The sequence below is a fragment of the Pinus tabuliformis genome, chromosome 5_1, assembly GCF_031772625.1.
Source record: "Pinus tabuliformis cultivar Carrire ecotype Pingquan chromosome 5_1, CPIR1, whole genome shotgun sequence".
Taxonomy (NCBI): Eukaryota; Viridiplantae; Streptophyta; class Pinopsida; order Pinales; family Pinaceae; genus Pinus; species Pinus tabuliformis.
Window position 1 is genome coordinate 435,576,730 of NC_142305.1, and position 26,137 is coordinate 435,602,866.

The window sequence follows — 26,137 nt, forward strand, 5'->3', positions numbered from 1 at the left end:
GGGAGCTTCAGCGTCAGGAGTGTTTCTAGCCTGACGGAGATGTCAAAGTTGGGAGATCAGTTACTTACTTCTCAGTAACTGAGTTGCAGTGGTAGTACTATGGGTAGCACGATGCAACATGATGAGAGGGGTTGCAGTGCAGATGCAACAGTGGCAGTGGTAGAGCCATGGGCAGCAGCACAAATGCAGAGGTAGTTCCAGTACGGATGCAAAGTGGCAGTGGCAGGGCCATGGGTAGTAGTACAGGATGCAACAGTGCAGAGGATGTTGGGCAGCAGGCCTAGCATCAGCACAGGGACCGATGCCAGATGATCAAAGTGATGCTTAGGGAGGAGTATTACTAGAGCACAGTCCTCGCTAAGAGGGAGTGTTGATTTGGGGTAGCATCGGATGTTGTCTAGCCACGAAAATTGGTGGAGAGGTTAAGGCACATGAGATCTCCAATACCCAAAAGGGGTTTGGGCAGATTCTAAATAGTTTGGGAGATATTAAAATAATTAATATTTTTAATGGAATCCCTAAGTCTAAACTTAGGGAAAATAAAATATTAATGTGAATTAATATAAAAATGTGTTAGAATGGTCCAAAAGTCATGGATCAAGCTAGATCTAATCTTAGTCATTGATTAGGGACTTAATCTTGGCCATTGATTTGTCAACGAGAAAAGTATAAGAGGAGGCTTGAGGGTCACTTGGAGAACACACCAAGAGATCAAGATTTCGACTTTTTGGGGCTGGGTTTGCTGAGAAAGTGATCAGAGTTGCAACTGAGGGGCAGTGAATACAGAAGCAGAGAGGCAAAGATAGCACCGGGAGGATCAGTGCAGTAGTCGGAGAGAGGGACGTAGAAGAAGCCAAGGGTTCACGCAGAGCCAGCCAGGGCTCACATAAAGGCAAACAGGAGTTGCGCAGTGCCTCAGAGGGCCAACGTGGGTGACGCAAAGGGCCAGAGCGCTGATGCAGTGCCTCCAGAGGCTGACGCAGGCCAAGCCAGAGTGATGATGGGCTAATGCTGGGTGGCGGGCCAGAGAGAGGCTGACACAATCCCTAGAGGCTGACGCTGGGGTTTCGTGGGGCAGATTGGAGCTGTCGGAGTGTTTATCTAGCGTTTCAGCGGGAATATCTGCTTCCGAGTAGAGAGTAACTACTGCCGAGATTTTTGTCTGTTGGGTATGCCGGATTTGGCACCCATATTGTATTCTGAAGTTGCTTAATAAATCAAACCCTCAGATAGCTGCACCAGTTTTCCCGCATTGGGTTTTTTCGGGGCTATTAGTCCAAAAACAATGGTGTCACTTGTGTGCTTGTTTCTATTTCCTTCAGTGAATGATCTGTAATGTGTTGAGCATGTTCTTGTATTTATTTTCAGTATTTACATGGTAAATAACTTGTTAATTAACAGAACAAGTAGGTAGGAATAAAACACAAAGTACATGAAGGGTTTCTAACGGGTTAGACTTAGAAATTCCAACAATTAGAAAATGTCCAAAGGAAAACACATTATCGACAATAAAAGAAACGAGAAAAATAATTGTAAGCAACATCTAGAGGATGTTGGATGGGAAGCATTGACAAAAGTGAAGGCAGGTCTATTGGGGGTCAGGTCAAGAAAAGAAGAGTAAATGAGAAGACTTGAGGAACATTGGTAGAAAGCAAAAGAGGAAAAGAGACAAAAGGAGGAAGATGAGCAGGAAATGGACAGTTCTGACCATGAACACAATGGTAAGCAAATGGAAGAGGAAGGGAGAAGTTCCAATGAAAGGACAAGACATAATGCTGGAGGGATGGAAGAAGAACATTATATCCATATGGGACCTCTCAGTGTCCAACATCAACAACAAAGCTAAGAAATGTCTTACAACTTTATTGTTACCTCCAAGATGACATCCTGTGCAATATTTCATCTTTCAGCAAGTGGTATTAGCATGCCTTTGAATCAATAAAAGGCATCTCTATCCAAGAAAAACTTGATTGTTAGAAATCATAATGTTCCCCATGTGCAATCATTGCATCATACAGTTAACATGAAAATTCTCCATGCTCATCATCAATTCTTTTTGTGGCATAATAGATTCACTGTCAAATGTAATATTGATGGTTACCATGCTAGGTAAATGACACTGACATTTGGCAGTCTACAGGGACAGGAACAAGTGAAAATATTATTTGTTCACTCAATCTTAAAATATGACAAGGGAGATCTGCAATAATTACAATGATAACAGATGCACCTATGTAAAAATATTGGTAATAAATACAGTTAAAGTACATGGGGCCTTGTCATGGCTTTGCACAAAGTGTTGTTACCTGGACATGCCTTGACATTTTTGGAACTACAACAGTGGGTGAGAAAACTTGATGTCAGAATTTCAAAATTTATAGCTTACAATATGATTTGTCTTATTGTCATGGACGTGTTAGTTAACACAAGTACACTACGTTATTGGATTACAGACATTTGTTGTTGGTTATTCACTTAATATCATTTCCTTCAAATTATGTGGGTGTCTGGATTTCTTTCAAATTCAGTTTCATTTATTTCTCACATGATGCACTGTTTGAAGTGACCATGTGAAGACATAAACGTTGTTTTGTTTTCCATAATCGTTTGAGATATGAACTTTTTGACCTGTACTTCATTATTGAAAATATTGAAAGTCAAGGCTTCAAGGCTTTTCTAGGTTAATTTTTGCTTATTTATATTTTGCTTACTAAGAAGGGTAATATCTAGTGGCAAATCTTTTTATCACCATGTATATCTCAAGTCTCAACAACTATAACAAAAAACTCGAATTGAATTCTGGTGTTCTTTAATTTTCTTGTAAGTTTTGGTTGACATATAGTATCATGGTGTGATGTAGGCTCCTCCTATAATGCTGTTCTCTGCCACCTGTGCTGGATTGGCAGGTAGGCATTCCTTGTTTTCTGATATTATTGAAAGTTAAAAGATATTTTTTTAACTTGTGGTTTTTAGTTCAATATATTTATCCATATTCTGTCACCTTTTTCTTCTTTTCAGCCATTTTATTGCAATTGTAGGATTTCGTAACTTTTTCTGTGTTCTTTTTGGATTTCCACCATACCGATCTGTTTCATGAATTGGGTATTTCAGGAATAGGGAGAAACATGTAAACTTGGAATTATTAATCATGAATTGGGTATTTCAGGAATAGGGAGAAACATGTAAACTTGGAATTATTAACCTTTATTGGCCCAAAATACCAATGGCACTGGAAAACTACTATTATTTATTTTTGACAACCATAAGGCTAGAATGAAATAGAGTTATGTGGTAAGTCATAGATTTTCATTTTTGTTTTGATTCCTAATGGATACTGTATAGAGCTAAACCATATAAAATGATCTTAAAAGTGACAACAGTAATACTTATCTGAGAAAGTAAAAGAGGCTTTGAAGTCTTTTCCTCCTTGTATTGTTCAGTGCTTGCAACAATTCTTTATCGTGGTTTCTGATGAATCCCAAATCATCAATATCAAGTTATGCTCTTTTTGTTACCTTAAAACCTTAAAGTTAAAACAGCCAGTTGTGGTGCTTTTAGATATATCCAATGTTTTGTACCTTCTTGTTTGAGAAAATGTACTGAATAGTTGTCAAGACTAAAGTTATGAAGATTTTGGCTATCTGCCATTATCTGCAGCTGTTGGTGAGGGTCACTGTTTCTTTTGTAACTGCCATGGCTGGTCATACAGAACATAACAGGCGGTTAGATCCTCATTTGCCTTTTTAATATATAAGGATGTTTTGATAGTTTTTTATCTATTTTTTCCATGTTTGTATCGATCTGTTTTCAAGGGAAATCCTTTCTCTCAGCCCAAGGGCGAGAGTGAGGGTCAATATTACCATATTCATAGGCATATAGCCATTACAACGATATTTCTCATCATCATGTCACTTGCAGGGAATTGAACCTGGTGTGAAAATTCCTACATTCAAGGAACCCCTACTGCAACAAATTTGAATCTATTTCACCTACTTGATTTTAATTACATTCATCAAGTTATTCTTCTGAATACTGAAGCAAAATACTTCTGCAGCCTACACTAATTAAATATTTGATCTCATGAAACGGAAAACGGAGCAAAGAAAAAGATACATAGGACACTTATTTTTGGACACAACAGTGCCCGGAAAAACCCAATGTGGGAAACCCAGTGCAGCAGTTTTGAGGGTTTATTATTATGCAGGGGAAATATCTGAATACAAATCTAGGATGCTCATCTAGCAATCCTTTACAGAGAAAAATACTGGCGGAAAATATTAGTAAGTTTTACCTCACTTCACACGGCAGAATTCCGGCTGATCCGGCACAAGACTGGCTAACCCCGACTATCTCTGCGCTGGCACTGCGTCAACCTTTCAGGCTCTGCGTCAGTCCTGCGTCACCTCTTCTGCCCTCTGCATCAGCTACCCTGGCTGTTCCGACAGTTCCGGCTGTTCCCGACAGTTTTGGATTCTGCGTGACAGGCAACTTTTCTACTCTGCGCAGGCCCTTCTGGCTCTGTGTTAGGGCTGCGTGGGCCCAGACTGGCCCAACGTCAGCTCTCCCTGCTACTGCACTGCCTCTCTGTCAGTATTCTCTAGAAAGTCCTTCTCCCAGATTCTCATTGCTCCTCTGCTGCTGAATGATCACTTAGTTCGAATTTCTCAGCTTTCTAGCCTCAGAAATCAAACTCTAGATCAATTCTCTCTTTGTGTGTGTGTTTTCAAATGAACCCCAAGCCTCCATTTTATACTTTTCCTATTGAGTCTTCAACGATCGAGATTAAGTCTCTAATCAACGGATAAGTGTTGATTTGGGGGAGCATCGGATGTGCTTTAGCAATGAAAATTTGTGGAGAGGCTAAAGCACATGAGATCTCCAAGACTCAGAAATGGCTTGGACAGATTGTACATGGTTTGGGAGATATTAAAATAATTAATATTTTTAGTGGAGTTCTTAAATCTAAACTTAGGAAAAATAAAATATTAATGGGTATTAATGTAAAACTGGGTTAGAAGGTTCCAAAAGTCATGGATCAAGCCAAATCTAATCTTAGCCGTTGATTAGAGATTTAATCTCCGCCGTTGAAGGACCAACGAGAAAAGTATAAGAGGAGGCTTGAGGGTCAATTGGAAAACACACTCGAGTGGTCAGTGATTCATTTTGCTAGAGCGGGGTTGCTAAGCAAAAGTGAATCAATGATCAACAGTGAGGGGCAGTGAGTACAAGGCAGAGAGGCAGGGACAATATTGGGAGACTAGCACAGAAGTAGAGAGAGCGAGAGCAGCAGTCAGTCCAAGCTACGTAGAGCCTAGCAGAGGCAGTGCAGAGCCCAGAGAGATTGCGTCATCCACGCAGAGGGTAGAGGGAGTGAAACAATGGCTCCCAGAGGCTGCACAGTGCCTCAAAGGGCTAACGCAGAGGGTCCTGGTGTTGACACAGGTCAGCAAGAGGTTGACGCAGTGGCTTGAAGGGCCAGCGCTGAGCTTCAGTTGTGCTAGAGAGGGTTTCGTGGGATAGGTTTTCTGAATACTTGTTTCCGAATATAGAGGTATTGCTGCCATATATTTTTTCTTGTCGGTGAGCCGGTTTAGGCACCTAGTTGTACCTAGAGAAACTACATAATAATATAACCCTTTGAATAGCTGCACTAGTTTTCCTGCATTGGGTTTTTCCGGGGACATTGGTCCAAAAATAATGGTGTCACTTATGTGCTTGTTTTCTTTCAGTTGATGATTTGTAGATGATACTATACTTGTGTTTATTTTCAATATTTACATGGTAAATAACTTGTTAAGTAATTAAACAAGTAGGTGAAATAAACCAAAGAGTACATGAAGAATTTCTAACGGGTTAGACTTAGAAATTCCAACATGGTATCAGAGCGTGGTTGCAGATCACAAGAAAACTGAAGGCATCAGCTGAGTAGAGCATTTGCAGCAGATTCAACTGTCCTGAGTGACAACGCTGATCCTTGTAGAAGGCGATAGAGGAAGGAGTGACGCAGAGGGACTGCATCATCATTTTGGGCCAGAGAAAGGTAGCGCAGAGGCTAAGGGAGGCAGAATCAGGCTCACGCAGAGCCATGCAGAGGCCAGGAGGGCTGACATAGTTGGCTGGGGAGCTGATTTGTGGTGTCGGGATTGCGCAGAGCCAAGTGGCTCAATCCTTCAGTTGCTGGGGTTTAGGAGGCTGTGGGTAGTTTGCGGAGCAAAGCTGGTGGGGGACTGTGGTCAAAACGATACCTAACAGGGCAAGACCAAGGTAGAGGGAGTTGCTATTGAGGGAGATTTCTAGCCAAGGAATCCGGATCAGTGTTGCAGTTGCACAAACGATCAGAGTGGGGCAACTTGACGTTGGCAGAAGGATTTCCAAAAGGGAAATCGAGACTTAGAGGGAGTCGAACCGAGAACTTCTAGACGGGAAGTTGAGAGACTTAGCAGGAGTCGAATAGAGGACTTCCAGGAGGGAAGTAGAGAGACTCGTAGGTGTTGAAAGAAGAGCAACGAGATGGCCGTGAATGGGCTGAGAGATCAGGATATGCTGGACGGAGCGTCCAACTTTGTGGTCTGGAAGGTCGGGATCTTGTCCATTCTATAGACAGACATCGTATCAAGGGCTTCACCTTGAGAGTGATGGCTATCCCAGTTGACACGGTAGCTAATGAAAGGTACAAGGAGGCAATGGCTAAGGCAAAGTGCATCATCCTTGATGGGATTAAGGATCATGTGGTACCACATATTGCCGAGAAGGAAACAATAAAGGAGATGTGGGACACTTTGAAAACATTGTACCAGCATGCTTCCGTGCAGAGGAAGATGCTCCTGGAGAATCAGCTAAGGTCATACCAGATGCAGAAGGGGAGAGCAGATAGATGTCTTCCTTGGTCGGTTGAAGGAGATCCGTGACCAACTAACTTCTATAGGGGCCACGCCGGATCAAGAATTTATGGTAAGGACTGCACTTAACGCAATCTCCGAGGATTGGGACACATTTATCCAGAACATACTGGACAGGACGACTGACCAAGGCGGGGAGTAGCGGCAAAGGGGTTAGGATCAAGAAGGAAGAGGAAGAGGATGCAACTCTAGCATCTGCGGGAAAGAAGGAGAAGAGGAAGAAGAAGGACCTCTCCAAGGTCAAGTGATTCCATTGTGGGGAATTGGGTCATTTTGTGAACCAGTGTCCGTGGAAGAAGAGTAAGGGAGAGGCCTTTGACTCAAAGGTAGTGCCAGCAAAGGCGGAGAAAGAAGTTGAGGAGGATGACGATTGTGCCATGAGTGCTCATGTGCCACTTGAGAAGAAGTGGGGAGACATCGAGCTGTAGTCAGGAGGACTACAGGAGATGAGGGGCAGGTTCCTTGAGGTACCCAACTTCTTGGATTATACCTTGCTACGGGAGCCCCGAAGAGAGTAGTAGGACTGGTGGATGTAGGTAGAGAGTCTAGAGACGGATGCGAATGAGGCGACAGAGAGTGCTACAATGCAGGAGTCCCCGGGCACCGCGAGGCTAGCAAGCCGCAACAGTGCGAGAGGCACGAAAGTGTTGCAACGGTGCAAGATGTCACATAGAGGTGTGCAACAGTGCGAGATGCAGGGAGTTGTTGCAGCAGCGCAGAGGTCAGTAAAGGGAACACTTGTTAGCGACAGAGGGAGCTTCAACATCGGGAGTGTTTCTAGCCTAACAGGGATGTCAGAAGTTGGGTGGATCAGTTACTTAATTCTCAGTAACTGAGTTGTAGTTCAGTAGCACGATGCAACATGATGAAAGGGGATGCAGTGTTTGGAGGATGGACCAGCAACAACACAGATGCAGAGGGAGTTGCCGTATGGATGCAACAGTGGTAGTGGCAGGGCCATGGGCAGCAATACAGGATGCAACAGTGCAGAGGATGTTGGACAGGGAGGGCTAGCATCAGCACAGAAACCGATGCCGGATAATCAGGGTGATGCTCAGTGAGGAGTATTACTAGAGCACAGTGCTCGCTAAGAGGGAGTGCTGATTTGGGGTAGCATCAGATGTGCTCTAGCCATGAAAATTGGTGGAGAGGCTAAAGCACATGAGATCTCCAAGACCCAGAAATGGTTTGGACAGATTGTACCCGGTTTGGGAGATATTAAAATAATTAATATTTTTAATGGAGTTCCTAAGTCTAAACTTAGGAAAAATAAAATATTAATGGGCATTAATATAAAACTGGGTTAGAAGGTTCCAAAAGTCATGGATCAAGCCTAATCTAAACTTAGCCGTTAATTAGAGATTTAATCTCTGCCGTTGAAGGACCAATGAGAAAAGTATAAGAGAAGGTTTGAGGGTTAGTTGGAAAACACACCAGAGTGATCAGTCATTCATTTTGCTAAAGCGGGGTTGCTAAGCAAAAGTGAATCAGTGATCAACAGTGAGGGGCAGTGAGTACAAGGCAGAGAGGCAGGGACAATACTGGGAGACTAGCACAGAAGCAGAGAGAGTGAGAGAAACAGTCAGTCCAGGCTACGCAGAGCCCAGCAGAGGTAGCGCAAAGGCAGAGAGGCTGCCTCATCCATGCAGAGGGCAGAGGGAGTGAAACAGAGGCTCCCAGAGGCTACACAGTGCCTCAAAGGGTTGACGCAGAGGGTCTTGGGGTTGACGCAGGTCAGCAGGAGGCTGACACAGTGGCCAGAAGGGCCAACACTGAGGTTCAGTTGTGCCGGAGAGGGTTTCGTGGGACAGGTTTTCTGAATACCTGTTGCCGATTATAGAGGTATTGCTGCCATATATTTTTCTCTGTCGGGTGAGCCGGTTTAGGCACCTAGTTGATAAACTGCATAATAATATAACCCTTTGAATAGTTGCACCGGTTTCCCCGCATTGGGTTTTTCCAGGGACATTGGTCCAAAAATAACGGTGTCACTCATGTGCTTGTTTTATTTCAGTTGATGATCTGTAGATGTTGATACTGTGCTTGTGTTTATTTTCAGTATTTACATGGTAAATAATTTGTTAAGTAATTAAACAAGTAGGTGAAATAAACCAGATAGTATAGGAAGAATTTCTAACAGGTTAGACTTAGAAATTCCAACAATAAGATTAAAACATGACTTGATCCGCCTTCTAGATCATTCTCACCCATATTTTGATTAATACCCATTAATATTTTAATTTCCCTAAGTTTAGACTTAGGAACTCCATTAAAAATATTAATTATTTTAATAAAATACAATCCGGGTGGAATTTCACCAAACGTTTTCTGGGTTCTTTAGAACTCATATGCCTTAGCCTCTCCACCAATTTTCAAGGCTAGAGCACTTCCGATGCTACCAAAAACTAGCACTGCCTCTTAGCGAGGAAAGTGCTCTAGCAACAATGTCCACCTGCATGCTGCTCTATTTCTGAAGCACCTCCTTTCTACACTATTGCTGCCACCAACATTGTGTTGCTGCTGCTACTGTACTGCTGCCCATGACACTGCCACTCCACTGCCACTGCTACATTTGTACTACAACTCCCTCTCAAATGTTGCATCTGCTATGCTGCTAGCACTGGCACTGCTAACACTGCATCTGTACTGCGACTCAGTTGTTGAGAGAAGCAACTAAAAAACATCCAAAATTAGCTGAACTCAACTGTGTTCAGCATAATACAATGAATGTTGGAGTTTGACTGCTGCTGACCCTTTGAATCTTCTGCGCCATTGCTGATTTCTGCACTGTGCCAACTACACTGCTACCAACCTTGCTCTGCGCTGATCAGTCCTGCTCCCAAGCTACTGCATCTGTCCTCCAAACACTCCACTGCATCATTTGACACTAAGGTTATCTCGCTACTGCTGAATCTTGGGCTCCTGTAGCAAGGAATTGATCCAAGAGGTGGACTCCTCAAGGATCCTGCCCACATGTAGTCCTCCCGACTACAACTCAATATCGCCCCATCTCCCTCCTGGAGATGCGTGGGCACTCATGGCAAACTCATCCTCGTCAATCTTTGCTGAAGCAGCCTTAGGATCATGTTTCTCATCCTTATCCTTTTTCTTCAAAGGACATTGGGATGCATAGTGGCCCATCTCACCACAACTGAAACATTTCACCTTCGAAATGTCCTTCTTTCGCTTCGGCTTCTGCTGTCCCTTCGATGCTGCATTCTCCTCCTCCTCCTTCGTCTTTGTGCCACTCCCACTGTTGCCACTGAGGTTGACCTTCACTAGGTCCCTCCTTAACTCCTCCTGTTGAAGAGCCGCCCACATCTCCTCCCATGAAGGTAGTTTTTCTCTGCCCAATATGCTTTGGACGAAAACTTGCCATTCATTCGAGACTCCATTCAGGGCTATCCTCACCATCGCGGTTGGCTGAGGAGTGGACCCCACTACAGCAAGTTGGTTTCTAGTGTCCTGAAGACGCTGAAGATAGAGGTTCACCCCTTCTCCTTTCTGCATCAATGTCCGCTACAACTTCTGCTCTAAATACATTTTCCACTGTTTCGAAGGGCCTTTGTACAAAGAAGACAAGGATTCCCACATCTTTTGGGCTATATCCTTGCCTTGCAAGTGTGAGACCACATGATCTCGAACTCCATTGAGAATGAGCCTCTTTGCCTTCCCCTGCTCGGCCTTGTATTTCTTCTTTTGATCGTTGTCAGCAGGAACAACTACAACATTTTGACGTAGGTCTTGAGATCATATTCCTCTAGGACAGCGAAGATTCTGGTCTTCCATATGACATAGTTGGAGGCTCCGTCCAACCTGTCCTGATCTCTGAGTCCATGCGATGTCATCTCGCCCAATTGTCGAACTGACTCCTCTAGTCACTGCTCAACACTGCTCAACTGCTCAACAAGAGAGAAATTCGAACTTTTTGGCAGAAAGTTCTCTGAGGAGAAAATTCCCGTTCTACGTGTCTTTGTTCTTTTCCGGCAGATTTCTGCCCCGACAGAAACTACGCCCTTCAAGCACTGCGCTGAGGCTCTGCGTCACTCCCTCTGTCTCTACAAACTCATAAACTGGAAATTGTACCTCTTTGTCGTCTCACTCAGAGAGAGATTCCCTCGGATTTGCTTCCCGGCAAGGACTGCGCAATCCCTTCAAGGGGATTCGAATTGCTGCCAAATGCAACTATTGGCCTCACTGCTCAGCACTGGATCTGCTCTTCCTATTTCAAAATCAGTGCTCTGATACCATGTGAAAATTCCTACACTCAAGAAACCCCTACTGCAGTAAATCTGAATCTACTTCACCTACTTGATTTTAATTATATTCATTAAGTTATTCTTCTGAATACTGAAGAAAATTACTTCTGCAGCCTACACTAATTAAATATTTGATCTCATGAAACAAAAAACAGAGCAAAGAAAAAGATACATAGGACACACTTTGGACACAATAATCCCCGAGAAAGCCTAATGCAGGAAAACCGATGCAACATTTTTGAGGGTTTATTATTATGTAGGAGAAATATCTAAATACAAATCTCGGATGCTTATCTAGCAATCCCTTACAGAGAAAAATACTGGCGGAAAATCTGAGTGAGTTTTACCTCACTTCACCTAGCAGAATTCCGACTGATCCGACACAAGATTGGCTAAACCCGGCTATTTCTGTGCTGACCCTACGTAGACCCGTGTTGGTCTTTCAGGCTTTGCGTCAGTCCTGCGTCACCTCTTCTGCCCTCTGTGTCAGCTATCCCGACTATTCCAGCAGTTTCGACTATTCCCGACAATTCTGGATTCTACATGACAGGCTGATTTTCTGCTCTACGTAGGTCCTTCTGGCTCTGTGTCAGGGCTGCATGGGTCCATACTGGCCCAACGTCATCTCTCTCGGCTACTGCGTTGCCTCTCTGCAAGCTCTCTCCGCCTCTTTGTCAGTATTCTCCGTAAAGTCCTTCTCCTGGATTCTTATTAGCCCTCTATTGCTGAATGATCACTTAGTTCGAATTTCTCAGCTTCCTAGCTCAAAAAAATCGAACTCTAGATCAATTCTCTCTCTTTCTTTCTCTGTGTTTTCAAATGAACCCGAAGCCTCCATTTTATACTTTTCCTGTTGAGTCTTCAACGACCGATATTAAGTCTCTAATCAACGGCTAAGATTAAAACATGACTTGATCTACCTTCTAGATCATTCTCAGCCATATTTTGATTAATGCACATTAATATTTTAATTTCTCTAAGTTTAGACTTAGGAACTCCATTAAAAATATTAATTATTTTAATAAAATACAATTTGGGTGGAATTTCACCAAATAGTTTCTGGGTTCTTTAGAACTCATGTGCCTTAGCCTCTCCACCAATTTTCAAGGCTAGAGCACTTCCGATGCTACCAAAAACTAACACCTAGGTGGGGGAGATAACCACTATTTGGCCCAACCACCCGAGATAACCCCAATTGACTTCCATGTTTGTATTGATACCTCCTTATTATAATGGAATATTTGAGACAATATCCAAATTCCTATGGTGTGCATATGGCTGATTTCTTTTGTCCAATAATTTAAGCCCTAGTGATCTTCAAGGGAGCCCCTCTCGAAACTGGACGAGAGCTGGCCTAAAGAGGCAAGGTAGGCTGCCGAGTTGATTGTGACCTATCAACGTTCCACTCAAATTGTATGGCGTGAGTTGGAGCTTTCATCACTTTAATGTACAATTTGAGTCGTAACAGGAATGTTACCCACCAAAATGGTAACCCTATAGGAGAAAACGTTTCTCCTATTCTTCACATCCAGCCGACCAACCATGCAACGCTTGACAACCACCACTAGCCGATGACATGCCATTATGTCTATATTACTTGCATTAATCATATGTTTCTCACCCATCCGACAAGAGCACATGGACGAAGGTGGGATTTCGATCAAAAGGTACTATTGCCGCCTCGCTTACACACCTAAGTTAATGTGAGAAAAATCCTCAACCCCACTAGGTGTGGCCTTTGTGGCAAAGCTCAGAGAAGGGGTTGTCACCTAATCCCAACTCTCCCTGTGTAGGATCTCTCCTAGTTAAAGCTAAGGGGGGTGGTCCCTAAGGATAGATTCTAAAGGAAAGGCTTATTAAAGTAACAAGTTCTACGAGTTAGTTGATTAGAACATTCACCATTCAACAACTTGAAAGATAATTTGAAAGAAAATAAATGATAAGCAAGTTCAAATAACTATGAGCATATGGATGTCAACAATGTAGATAAAACAAATAAATTCGACAAGATAAATCCTACAAGAAAATTATATGTGAGTAGACTAGTGCCAATATACTTGCAAGAAATAATATGCTCAAAAGGAAATCACAATACTTGCATGTAAAATATGTCTTTCAAGATACAATAAGTTGCAAGAATGAAAAATGCCAAACAAATATTAATACAAGAGATACTAAAATGTGAGCAGTAAAATTAAAGATATAACTTGCAAGAATGGAAAGCTTGTATTTGGAAAGAAATGCTCAAGTAAAATATAACAACATCAAATAGCCATGAGCATAAGTTTAGATAACAAGTACAATGATATTGTAAGTAAAATGTAAAATCCCTCAAATCAAATTGATGCAAAAGAGATGATGCCAGTTAGACTATGTGAGATGTAGGTTATCTTGGTTAATTTAATTAAATGCCTAATCTATGGTGAAAAATCTTCCTTCAAATTCTTTCAACAGTGGGAAAATGCAATGTGGCAGCTATTACTTTTATTTTCCTTAACCTTGATAATTGCTTGTGAATCTTATTTATCTTTTTTATGTTCTTTAGTTAGATCTATTCATCAAACAATATCAAGAACAATAATAACAACAATAATGGACACAGATATTAGGATCTCAGCCAGGGAAGAACACCTCCAAGGGCAAAACCCGAAAACTCTTCTCTTCTTAGAATCTACTTCAAATTAGATACAAAGACCCAAACCCTAAACAAATCCTTCTCTTAGTACCAAGTCAACCCTTCCTCAAGTCTTTCCTTGATTCTGCTTCTACCAACTTCAATATTGCAACTTCGACCTACCAACTTCAATACTACAACTCATCCTGCAACTTGACCCTGCAATTTCGGCCTTGCAGCTTCTCTGGAAACCCTAATCCAACCTCCTCCTGAGACCTTCCAAGAGCAAGACAACTCTCCCAAGGTAAACGAGGTCAATATAGGGTTTCTTCCTTTCCAACTACAAAATTCTGCACTTCGTCTTATTGCAACTTGGACCTACAGTTTTGGCCTCTTCCTGCAACTCAGAAACCCTAGAATATCGCACGTGTGAGAGAGATTGAGCCCAAATAACAAAAAATTCATCCTTCTAGCTTCTCCTAGACCTTTGCTCTTCTTCTTCCTGTTTCCTAGCTTCAGATCAAACTCTTGCTTGATAGATCGAACTAGTGGAGTGAGTGAGTCCAAATGAGGTCGAATCACTTCTTTATATAGCTTTCTCAAGGGGCCGAATTCCCTCCTTTAGGCCGACTTGATGTTCCCAGGGCTGACTTGTACTTTGGAGTTTCCAGGACTTTCTAGACTAAAAAAAATTTCTTTTTACAAATATATTTTTGCCTGGTAGGGTCTTATAAACATGATGTTGACTCCTTTGACTTAAGAGAATAAATCCTAGGACCTAACAAACCCTAGAAGCACGAAGAACATGCTTTTACCTAGAAGACCATCAATAATGAGCATGGGACCCATGCTATAATAATAATAATAACTTTTCTTTTCTTTTCTTGTTTGTTACATAGGATACATATTGAAATGAGTACAACAATTATGAAGACCGAAACTAGTTACATTTTCAACAACAATAAGGTAAAGATTGGGGTGAGTTGCAAGGAAGATGGGCTAAGGAGGCACAAGTCCATTGTTAACAATACCCTTCCCAAGATCCTTGCAATCCACGTGCCTTCATTCCTACAAGGGGACTGAGCCACCAAGAGAACTGCGAGGTCACGTGTTTTAACCTTACTCCGTACACAAGTGAAAGAAAAATCAGAAAAATTTGTTCTAGAATGTCTATTCAACCAAGCTTATGCTTGGAGGTGGATTTTAGCAATGCAAGCCTAATTTAGTATGCAAGTAAAATGCCTAAGTTTTAATGAAATGTATCCAAAGAGATATATTGATAACAATGTGCTTCCAATAGAGATAAAACAATGATATAAGCTTTATAATGATGCTCAATAAAACATGTACCAATAACTCAATGGAAACAATGAAGGAGAATTAGCTCAATGCTTAAAATACCAATTCAAATGCCTTGAAATGAAAAATGTATATTATGACAAATATCCAAGTGAAAGTTGCATGAGGTCATAGGCTAATAAGTTGCTTCAATATGTAAATGGAATGAGCTAATGAACCAAAGTGCACAATTAGATTGCAAATAAATGAACTTAGCACAAATTGCTTCAAATGTAGATGTGCTCAAAATGAGATTCCAAAATTGAAACAATTGCAACTAAACCAAATGAAGGCAAGTAAATGAAATTGCAACTAGATGGCATGAAATGAGAAATGAACAATTAGCATGTGACCATGAGATATTAGCTTTTGCAAATGAAATAAAGAGAGAGTTAACAGTACTAAAACTATCTTTTAAAAAAGGAAATGAAAGCCAATGAAGAAAAACCATACAAGAAGAGAGTCTTCTCCCAAAAAGGAGAAAGGGAATGTATGCCAAGTGGATGATTCCCCAAGCTAATGTCACTTTTATTATTATGATGCTACAAAATAAGAACCTCTTTTATAGTGAGGAAGGGTTCAAATACTTTAGGGAAGGTTATACAAATAATATCAAATCTTTGAGATGGGATGATCCTTCCCTTAAACAAAATAGTGAGGATATTTTACAACTATTTAATGTCGAAAAGAGGTACAAGAGGGTCCTCAATACAAGTCCGAAAATTGTTGAAGAACTTGTCAAAAATCAGCCACTTAAGATGAAGAGACTCGTTCAAGGAACAAGGGTAATCTGCCTCTAACTGTTCACTGCTAGGACTGATAGTAAAAACAGTTTCCCAAATGCTCATGGCCAGGCAGAGGAGGCAGCCCCCAAGGGCACTTAACTAAGTGAAATTTCTGCTCAAAGAGGGCAATTGGCAGCCTGCAAACTTTAGGAAAAAATTTCAGATTTGATAGCCTAGAACCAAAAAATCCTTGAATAGGCTGTTATATCTCTGCCAAAACAAACTTCAATGATCAGGGATGGTGGTGGAAAAACTGCAAAACAATATTTACAAGAAATCTACAAGAACTAGACCAAAGATTAGGAGTATGACCCCTATCCTTGACTAGTCAACAATATGATTTATGCTAGTTGATGTATTTCAATAGAAGCTCAAAATAAAATTTGGGAAAGTAGTTTTGAAGTAGATTGTTGTCACAAGTCAAGTTTTGGGAGATCCCTGCACATTAATCCAAATGATAAGACTTTGAGAAAAACAAATGTGTGAGTACTTCCGCTTTATCCTCAAGAGTGGGATAGTCCAACTGAGGACGTCCCCTCATACCATGAAAATGGAAGCAAGAGACCACATATGAACCCCAAAGTCTTGTTATTGCATCAAAATATAAGTGTACTGTTACCCACCATTTTGTGGGTAATATCCCTAGGAGAAAATTTTTCTCCAAGATGGTCCTTACCCGACAGCCAACAACTAGCTCATTGTGCCATTTCTCCACCACTTGAGCCAGCCATGTGGTCCCTTGTCCATCTGCCATGATCGTATGTTTTAAGGTGGGCCTCCCAAACCTAAAGTTATGCCTTGTCATTTGGAAATTGAGTATTGTAGTTTGCTTATCATGGACACTTTTGGGCACGGATTAATGTGGGGATTCGACGCAAAGAATGGGCTAGGTCTGTGCTCTTGTCCCCTAGACCCCTTTTCGGTATTAACCTTGGATTCTAGTCCCGTGGGATCTCTTTTACTGAACATTTGGCTCCAGGGATGGTATTTCATGGGAAACCTCGATTTTGGTTGCGTGGTCCCGCTCCCTTATCCGCTTATATTACCCTCTTTCCATTCATTATTATCCCATTAATGATTTCTCCCACCTAGGTCCACATTCCGCCATTGGGTCCACATAGGGTTAGCATGCCCCTTCCCCTTGCCCACACCTTGGGTCATGGTCTGGAATGAAGCTCGGAGGTTCATGCAGCTAAAAAGAAAGATAAAAGCATACATGGCCACATTCAACAGAAAAATGTACCACAAAATTCAAAAGATGGCCGGGACAAACACATTTAGCACGTGGGCAAAAGCCAATACATGAGCTCTACCCCATCATCATGGCTATCACCCCGGTTCCTACAAGTTCTATGAATCTCCTTCATCATATAGGTACCCATGATTTATCCCAACCCTTGGTGGGCAATGGATTGCCCCACCTTAAAAGGGGGTATTCACTGCTATATTTTATACATCATGCTCTCACCCCTTGAGCCCTGAGCAGTTAATCAAAGAATATTATAAAAAGGCAAAAGGCATATAAAGAAGGGTGGAAAAATCAAGGCCGGGGCATCTCATATACCACGATTGCTCCCTCCTATGCATTATAAACCCAAGTGTGGGCTTCCCTCTTATTAGTTACTCTTATACCCCAGCGTGTGACCCAGGGTTGCCCCTTCTCATCCCCTACTTCATTCACCTATCTGTCACATGCCACCACCTTTTGAAGGATGTAACCCGACTATATCATCCCCTTTAGAAGGAGAAACCACCTAATAGGATTGCTGGTTAATGCCATTTGGAGTTTAGGGGACATTGGCACATCCTGAAGCCCATTATGGAAGGGCAGGCCATTATGAAGTCCCCACTTGTGGTCCATGATTTGGTAAGCTCATTTACTCGATTTCTCTAACGACTTGTTGTATTGGAAGGCTAGGGGACGCTTTGGATCTTATGCAGGATTGCAGATGGTCTCAATTTTGGGTTTGGTTTCCCTATACGGGGTCCTAATCCTTCAGAGGGCTACATTGGCACTTGTAGGGTGTGTTGTGAGAGCCATGGGCCTCCACAACAACATACAACACTTCATGGACCCCCACAGCCATTCAGAGATTGCTTGTGGTTCACTCATTGGACGAGGAAGATGCACCTGATCCATCATGCCCAACTAGCCCCAGATTTACACCATACACTTGGTAGATGATCCAGGCATTGCACGATGATGTGGCACCACCTACACCATCATCTTAGCCCTTGCAGGTGATCTACATGCATCTTCGATTTTTTTGGAGATCCATGAGGACACTTGTGTGCCCCCACATGCCATTTGGGGCACCATAGGTTATTACAAGGGGCCAACCCCTTGTCCATCGCTTTTTAGGGTCCTATTCTTCATTGTGGCACCCATGGACCTCATTGGGCCTCTTAGCAAGCCCTACAACATGCGTAGATTATTATTTGACCTCTTGAGAGGCTTACGTTTTCATTTATGAGCTAGTTTGGTGGGCTTGTTACCAAAAATTGAATTATTAGAACATTATTTTATTTTTGGGGCTTATGTAGGCCAAGGAGGCTAATTCGAACTCCTAAGTTGTGTATAAATACAAGTGAGATGAACTCATTTGCTCATCATCGCTTTGGATTAGATCTTTTCTCTCTCTTGAGAATTTCACACTTTTTCTAGAGGATGAATTGGAACTTTATGGATGAATTTTGATGTGTGGATATTGGTCTATCCTCTTGGAGCTTCTCTTTTGTCAATTGTGGATGGTTGGATATATGCTGTTACATGTAAGTACATGCTTTTAATGTTATTCTTGTTTACATTGTCATATACATTGGACTGGGATTTTTGCTATTTCTAGGGCTAATTGCTACATGCATTTACTGCTTAAAGTTGTGGAATTTTGTCTCTATTATAGCATCTCTCAATATATGGGCCATGTAATGTGAACGAAATCTCCTAGGTGTTGATTTGGGATAGCATCGGATGTGCTCTAACCATGAAATTTGGTGGAGAGGTTGGGGCACATAAGATTTCCAATACCCAGAAAGTGTTTGGGAAGATTCTAAACATATCAAGAGATATTAAAATAATTAATATTTTTAATGGAGTCGCTAAGTCTAAACTTAGGGAAAATAAAATATTAATGTGTATTAATATGAATCTGTGTTAGAATGGTCCAAAAGACATGGATCAAGCCATATCTAATCTTAGCCGTTGATTAGGGACTTAATCTTGACCGTTGAGATGTCAACAGAAAAAGTATAAGAGGAGGCTTTAGGGGCACTTGGAGAATACACTGAGGGAGACTAGGTAGTTCAATTTCTGGAGCGGGATTAGCTGAGAAATTGAATCAGTGGTCTGGTGAGCAGTGATGAGATAGCAAAACGGAATAGAGAGACGAGATCAGCCACTAGAGATCAACGCAGAGGCAGGAGAGGCAGATGCAGGGAATTTTAGGCAGATGGAGAGGCAACAGGAGACTGCGTAGTCATTAACTGGGCCTGTGTGGGTGATGCAGAGAGGTCCAGGGCTGACGCAGTCAAGCAGGGGTTGACGTAGAGGGTCTGAGAGCCACGCAGAGGTCAGTCGGGCTGATGCTGGGTTTACAAAAGTGCTGGAAGTTTGTTTATCTGTGGGTAAGCCAGTTTGGCACCCTATTGTACAAGAAAATTGTTGAATAATAAAATCCTCCCTTGTTGCACCGGTTTTCCCACATTGGGTTTTTCCAGGAACATTAGTCCAAAATAACTGTGTCAATGTGTGCATATGTTTGTTTCTGTATTACGGTGTGATATCTGCAACAATATTTATTTTAATGTATGTTGGAGTAATTTCATGAATAACTTATGATGAAATAAGTAGGAGAAGTAAATCAGTTGCTGCAGTGATAAAATTTTCACATGGTATCAGAGCAAGTAATCAGAAACAGAAAGGGCAAATCAATTATGGGTCGAGACCACGATGCAGAGGCATTCACCTCAGGGGACTCACAGATTTTCAGAAGATTGCACAAGAGAGAGAGATTTCGATTTCTCTATGTTGGCTTCCAGGTTGGAAGAAGAAGTGGCGTGCATGACTAGTGCTGCATCATTAGAAGTATGGTATATAGATAGTGGAGCCTCGTGGCATATGACGGGAATCAGGGAGTGTTTCTCAGAATATCGAGAAGAGAAGATGAACTTTCAGATCACCATGGGGAACAAGGTAAAGTGTACTCTAGTAGGAAAGGGTACCATAGTTTTTCAGACAGAATCGGGAGAGCGGTTCTATGCCACAAATGTGCTGCATGTGCCAGGATTGGGGATGAACTTACTTTCTGTGTCACAACTACAAGGCAAGGGCTATGACGTCTACTTCATCAAGGAAAAGGTATATGTCAAACACCCGAGCTGGAAAAAGAAAGTGCAGATCAGGATCAAAAGTAATCGGTTGTATAGATTACAACTAGAATCTCCAATTGCACTAATAGGCAATCATGGGGACAAAGACTTGAATGAACTATGGCACAGAAGGATGGGTTACTTGCACCATGGAGCTCTGCGAATTCTCAGGAGCACTGTAACAGGAGTTCCTGATCTGAGTACGGAACGAGATGATGTATGTAGGGGATGCGCTCTAGGGAAGTATGCCAAGGTGGCATTTCCTAGGAGCAACCACAGGGCCAAGAGTGTACTAGGATTGATACTCAGATATCTGCGGACCTATGTCCGTCAAAGCTCTCAGCGATACCGAGTATTTCCTTACCTTCATTGATGACCACTAGAGGAAAATTTGGATCTATTTTCTGAAAACCAAGGATGAGGTTTTCTGTCGATTCAAGGAGTTCAATGCTCTAGTGGAGAATCTGACAGGTAAGAAAATAAAAGTCTTGCGCTCAAATAATGGTGGAGAATGTGTCGATAAGGACTTCACTGATTATTGCGCTAAGGAGGGCATCAGAAGAGAGTGGACAACTCCCTACAATTTGGAGCAGAATGGAGTCACAGAAACGAAAAGCAGGACTATTGTAGAAGCAACTAGGGCCATGCTGTATGATCAGGATATGCCAAAATTCCTGTGGGCAAAAGCATGCAACACAACTGTCTATGTTTAGAACAGGACTCCTCATCGGGAATTGGGCAAGATTACTCCAAAAAATGTCTTCACTGGGAAGACCCCTGAAGTCAAACATTTCAGGATATTTGGGAGTTTGGCATATTGTCGCATACTCGAAGAAAAGAGGAAGAAGCTGGATCAGATTGCAGAAAAGGGGTATCTGGCAGGATATAGCGAGAACGCTAAGGCATACAGGATCTATCTTCCAGGGAGAAGGAAGGTAGTAGTACAACGAGATGTAAAGTTCATGGAGGACAGAGCTTTCAGAAGATCTCGCGAAATGCCTTCCAAGGAGTAGTCGAAAGAAGATCTGTTGGTCATGTCTCTTCAACCAATGGAAGTGAAGAATCCTTCCTCAGATCAGGAAGATTCTCAGGATGAGGAAGAGGAGCGAACAGAAGCACTTGTTGGCAGAGGAAGAACCAGCAAGGAACTTCGTTAGATTCTGCATGATGCAGAGAACTTCATCGGAGAGCCGAGGAATAGTAAAAGGAAGCGAAAACAGCCAGAGACGTATCAGGCGTTAGTAGCTCAGGATGGAGAGCCTGCCAACTTCAAGGAGGCAGCTCAACATCAGGTCTGGCTAGATGCGATGGTGGAGGAGTATAACTCCATAATGGTAAACGATGTCTGGGAGGTGGTGTCAAGGCCTCAAGATAGATCTGTGGTAGGTTCAAGATGGATCTATAAGATCAAATATGCTGCGGACGACAGTATTGAAAAATACAAGGCCAGGTTTGTGGCTAAGGGGTATGCTCAAAAGGAAGGGATTGACTATGAGGAAACCTTTGCCCCGGTAGCTAGGTATACATCTATTAGGACCGTGATATCTCTTGCAGCTCAGATGGGATGGGAGATCCATCAGATGGATGTCAAGACGACATTTTTGAATGGGGTAATAGAAGAAGAAGTATACATTGAACAACCAGAGGGCTTTGAAACTCATGAGAAGAAGTCTCATGTATGCAGACTGAAGAAAGCCTTGTATGGGCTGAAGCAAGCACCAAGAGCGTGGTATGGTCGAATAGATGGCTACTTGCAGAAGATGGGGTTTGTCAAGAGTGACACAGATCCGAATCTCTACTATCTGGTCGTAGAGAGCGAGCCACTTATCTTAGTATTATATGTGGATGATCTCTTCCTGACAGGATCATCCAGACTCATTGAAAACTATAAGAAGAATCTAGCCACAAAGTTCGATATGAAGGATCTGGGACGAATGCACTATTTCCCAGGGTTGGAAGTTTGGCAGCAAAAAAGTGAAATCTTCCTTGGGCAAGGAAGGTATGCTACAGAAATCCTGAAAAGGTTTGGGATGGGTGACCGTAGACCTATGGCTATGCCAATGATCACCAATTGGAAGAAGATTGATGCATCAGAAGACAAGGATGTCGATCCCACCCTATATCGACAGTTCATAGGGTCCCTGATGTATCTAGTCAATACTAGGCCATATATTTGCTACGCTGTCAACACCCTTAGTCAGTTCATGGCGGAACCAAAGAGGGCTCACTGGGCAACAACCAAGCACATTCTCAAGTATTTACAGGGAACAATTGATTGTGGGCTCTTGTACAACAAGGGGAAGGATATCAGGTTGAGTGGATTTACTGATGCAGATTGGGCAAGAAGTTCAGTGGATCGGAAAAGTACCTCTAGGTACTGTTTCAACATTGGATCAGGAATAACCTCCTAGTGCAGTAGGAAATAGAAGTTCGTGGCTCTGAGCTCGTCTGAGGCAGAATATATGGCAGCAAGCACAGCTTCGTGTGAGGCCATATGGCTTAGAAAACTGCTGGTAAACCTATTCAGAAGAAATATGGAGGCGACTAGGATCATGTGTGATAATCAGAGTTGCATCAAACTCTCTGAGAATCTAGTATTTCATGATAGGTCAAAGCATATTGATATCCGGTGTCACTTTGTCAGAGATTGTGTCCAACGAGGAGTTGTACAATTGAGCTACACTCCTACGGGGGAACAAGTGGCAGATATCCTCACCAAGGCCCTTGGAAAGTCAAAATTTGACTACTTCAGGGAAAAGATGGGGATGGTAAAGAACCCCTTTCAGAAGTTGTGTGTTAGCAGCACAAATGAAGAGGGAGTTGCAGTGTTGGGAGAAAGGACCAACAACAGCACAGATGCAGAGGGAGTTGTAGTGCAGATGCAGTGTTGGGAGAAAGGACCAACAACAACACAGATGCAGAGGAAGTTGCAGTGCAGATGCAGTGTTGGGAGAAAGGACCAGTAGCAGCACGGATGCAAAGGGAGCTGTCGTACAGATGCAGCAGTGGTAGTAGCAGAGTCATGGGCAGCAGTACAGGAGGTAGCAGTGCAGAGGATGTTGGGCAGGAAGGCCTAGCATCAGCATAGGTACCGATGTCGAATGATTAGAGTAATACTCAGTGAGGAGTATTGCTAGAGCACAATCCTCGCTAAGAGGGAGTGTTGATTTGGGGTAGCATTAGATGTGCTCTAGCCACGAAAATTGGTGGAGAGGTTGGGGCACTTTAGATCTCCAATACCCAGAAAGGGTTTGGGAAGATTCTAAACAGATCAGGAGATATTAAAATAATTAATATTTTTAAAATATTAAAATATTAATGTGTATTAATATGAATCTGTTAGAATGGTCCAAAAGACATGGATCAAGCTAGATCTAATCTTAGCCGCTGATTAGGGACTTAATCTCGGTCGTTGAAATGTCAATAGAAAAAGTATAAGAGGAGGCTTGAGGGGCACTTGGAGAACACACTGAGGGAGACCAGTCAGTTCAATTTCTGGAGCGGGGTTAGCTGAGAAATTGAACCAGTGGTCTAGTGAGCAGTCAGGAGACAGCGAGTACGGAACGGAGACAGCGAGTACGGAACAGAGAGACAGGATCAACCACTAGAGATCAATGCAGAGGCTTTTTAGGCAGACACAGGGCATTTCAGGGAGACGCAGAGGCAGCAGGAGACTGCGGAATCATTAACTGGGCATGCGTGGGTGATGCAGAGAGGTCTAGGGCTGACACAGTCAAGCAGGGGCTGACGCAGAGGGTCTAAGAGCCACGCAGAGGTTAGTTGGGTTGACGTTGGGTTTAGAAAAGTGCTGGAAGTTTGTCTCTCTGTGGGTAAGCCAGTTTGGCACCCTGTTGTACAATAAAATTGCTGAATAATAAAATCCTCCCTTGCTGCACCAGTTTTCCCACACTGGTTTTTCTGGGGACATTAGTCCAAAATAACTGTGTCAATGTGTGCATATGTTTGTTTCTGTATTACGGTGTAATATCTGCAGCAACATTTATTTTAATGTTTGTTGAAGTAATTTCATGAATAACTTATGATGCAATAAATAGAAGTAAATCAGTTGTTGCAGTGATAGAATTTTCACACTAGGCGTAATTCTATCAACAAATTGACCTTGATAAGCCATCTCCTTTGCACATCAAAGTATAAAAGCTGCAAGATTGCTTCCCCTTGACCTATAAGGCTAGCAAAGTGATCTTGAGGCCTCCTTGACTGGGAATCAAAGATCCTCACTCATATTCATCATAGACTCCATTCTCCCAAGACTAAGGCACTGATCTACCAAGAGGTGGTCACCTAAAAACATATCTTTTTCACCTTTCTCCAAGTCTAGCCAAGTTGGGTCACCTAGGGCATCGTTTTCCCGGCAAACTACCCATCCTAAAAGTTTGATCTCCTAGGGTCTTCTGCACTAGTGTTTTCTCAAGTCCTCTTCCAAATTTGAGGCCATTCCGACAGTGGAGTTGTGAGATAGCCAAGCCCTAGCTTCGGGATCAAAACTTGCCCTAGCATCCCCAAAGGCTAGTACCTTTTTGTGTGATGATGTCTTCCGGAGTCATCGCATTCATGATTTTATGTATCGATGTTTTGAACCAACCTCTGTGGTTCATCATCAGGATTAGATATGTGAAAAAGTCAGAGGTTTATGGGTAATAAATAGAGGATAGGGTAGGGATGGTAATGTAAGGAGCCGACAGGTTTGATAATGCTATAAAACAGATTTAGTTTAATTAATTAATTCTATTATTAAGTTTTTTATTATTAAAATTTTTAATTTTTATATTTTTAATTGTTTTTTCTTTATATTTTTTTTACTAAATTTTTTATTATTATGAATGATTATTAGCTTATTTAATAGTTGTATGTTGAGATTATTAATACTTAATTATCTTGTAATGATACTAATGTTCTAAATGTTTTTTAATAATGAAACTAACTTGGTCTTATTTATATTACTAATTGAATATTAATTATATTTTTCAAACTTTGATTTAATAATTGTTAGAACTTTAATGTTCTAATGTTAAGAGTAATATTATTTCTATAATTAATTAATAATTATTAAGGTATTTTGTTAATGAAGTTTCTCAGTTTAGATGCAAGATTAATATTATGTATTGATGTATAAAGTTTTCTAGTATTTAATTAATCCGAGATTGGGTTAACTAAGGTTTTAGATAAAATTAAATGAGTTTAATATTAATAAAGTATTTAAGGATTGAAAGAGAAAGGAAGGGTTCTTGATTATTTTTATTTATATTTTTCAAAAATTATTTCAAAGATTTTAGGGATTGGTGGACCATAAGGAGCATCTAGGAGATGGTAGAATCCCTTGTTAGCCTTGGGATCCAATTATCACTAATTTTCCAACCATCATCGCAATTTAGGATCCAATTATCACTAATTTTCCAACCATCATCGCGATTTAGGTTATTGGTTGGAAAATTAGTGATAATGGTTGGAAAATTAGTGATAATTGGATCCCAACGCTAACAGGGGATTCTACCATCTCCTAGATGCTCCTTATGGTCCACCAATCCCTAAAATCTTTAAAATAATTTCTGAATAAATATAAATAAAAATAATCAAGAACCCTTCCTTTCTCTTTCAATCCTTAAATACTTTATTAAGATTAAACTCATTTAATTTTATTTAAAACCTTAGTTAACCCAATCTAGGATTAATTAAATACCAGAAAACTTTATACATCAATACATAATATTAATCTAGCATCTAAACTGAGAAACTTCATTAACAAAATACCTTAATAATTATTAATTAATATAGATATAATATTACTCTTAACATTAGAACATTAAAGTTCTAACAATTATTAAATCAAAGTTTGAAAAATATAATTAATATTCA

At 41.5% G+C, this 26,137-nt stretch overlaps 1 protein-coding gene across 1 annotated transcript in view; it reads left to right on the plus strand.

Moving 5' to 3' along the window:
- LOC149165353 (uncharacterized) overlaps nt 1-26,137 on the plus strand; it is a 210,325-nt gene that overhangs the window by 90,923 nt on the left and 93,265 nt on the right. The window contains exon 4 of the mRNA XM_089431122.1: nt 2,861-2,906. Coding sequence (XP_089287248.1) covers nt 2,861-2,906 — 46 coding nt within the window. The remainder of the gene's footprint in view (nt 1-2,860; nt 2,907-26,137) is intronic.